This window comes from Propithecus coquereli, unplaced genomic scaffold (assembly GCF_000956105.1).
Source record: "Propithecus coquereli isolate 6110/MARCELLA unplaced genomic scaffold, Pcoq_1.0 Scaffold102, whole genome shotgun sequence".
NCBI classification, from domain to species: Eukaryota; Metazoa; Chordata; class Mammalia; order Primates; family Indriidae; genus Propithecus; species Propithecus coquereli.
The window spans coordinates 1446133-1447403 of NW_012134081.1; the positions used below are offsets into that span (position 1 = coordinate 1446133).

Sequence of the window (1271 nt, forward strand, 5' to 3'; positions counted from 1 at the left end):
GATTTGCTTTTATTACTATAGTTAAATATGGTAGGACTTTTTTTTTCTTTTGTTCTTTATTTTTGTCTTTTTTGGGACCTTTGTTTTAATTGAGCAATAATTCTTAAACATTTATGTACAGATAAATGGCAGAGATTTGACCTTCTGGCAAGAGCTCGTATCCAAGTGTTTAACTGAATATTCATCAAACAAGTGTTCCAAACCAAATGTTCAGAAGTTGAAATGGATTGTTTCTGGGCGTACTGCACGGCAACTGAAGCATAGTTACTACAGAATAAGTCACCTCCCAACAATTCCTGAAATGGTTCCCTAATTGGCAAATTTGTTCACTGTTATTCTCCAGATAGAGAAAATTTTCTAATGCTATAATTTTCTGCTACAATTGAAGAATTAAAATATTAATTGTAATGTTTCAAAATAAACAAAATGGAGTTAGAATAGCAAAGAGGAAAATGACTTCACTGATCTAGTAAGCTAATATTTGAAGTTTATTACATACAAGGTATAACAATTTAAGAGTAAGGAATTATGCAACCTCTGATGTGTTAGCCATTTCATTAAATTTCCAGCTTAGAAAACACATCCTCCTTAATAGCCTGAATTTTAAAAGTAGCACGAGTGGTTTTTTTTTTTTTTTTTTTTTTTTTTTTCATTGTCTATCATCTTATTGTATGTAGGCCCAAGCTCTGGCTCATTTAAAGCTACACAAGCCAAAGTAAGACAAAAGGACCAAAAGTTTGAACCGTATATGAACTAATTTGAGACTGTTAGCTTACAAACAAAATGAATATGTATTTAAAGAAAAAGTAACATATGGTAGATGATACCTACATTGGGTGTCTGGAAACTGCCAGGGGGTGTCAACACTATAGTTACATGTCATTACTGTAGAAGTTGGACTACTATACTAGAAAGTAGTTATATGCATAAAAATGTGAACTTGGTTGCTGCATATGTGATATACATTCTTGCCATCTCAAGTTAACTCACAATGATGATGTGTCTTTTCCTACTCAAAACTAAATTTTAACATTTAACACATCTACATATGATTATGAATGTTAAGATATGGACAGTTCAATTTTGTTAGCAATATTTAGGCAGACTTCTGATAAGTTGGGGTTTATTTAAATAGGATTATTACAGGAACAAAAAACTCTTCTCTGAAGCCTTTCTCCACGACCCTGCTCTATGGCTTCCACAATGTTATAATGGATTTAAGCTATGAAGCCTTAAAACATCACAGCTAGATTAGCATGATGTTCTCAGAC

General features: G+C 32.2%; 1 protein-coding gene across 1 annotated transcript in view; it reads left to right on the forward strand.

Moving 5' to 3' along the window:
- The window catches only part of CCNG1 (cyclin G1), a 5642-nt gene extending 4729 nt beyond the window's left edge, over nt 1-913 (forward strand). Inside the window, exon 3 of the mRNA XM_012643982.1 lies at nt 122-913. Coding sequence (XP_012499436.1) covers nt 122-313 — 192 coding nt within the window. The 3' untranslated portion in view covers nt 314-913. The remainder of the gene's footprint in view (nt 1-121) is intronic.
- The last annotated feature ends 358 nt before the right edge of the window (nt 914-1271 follow it).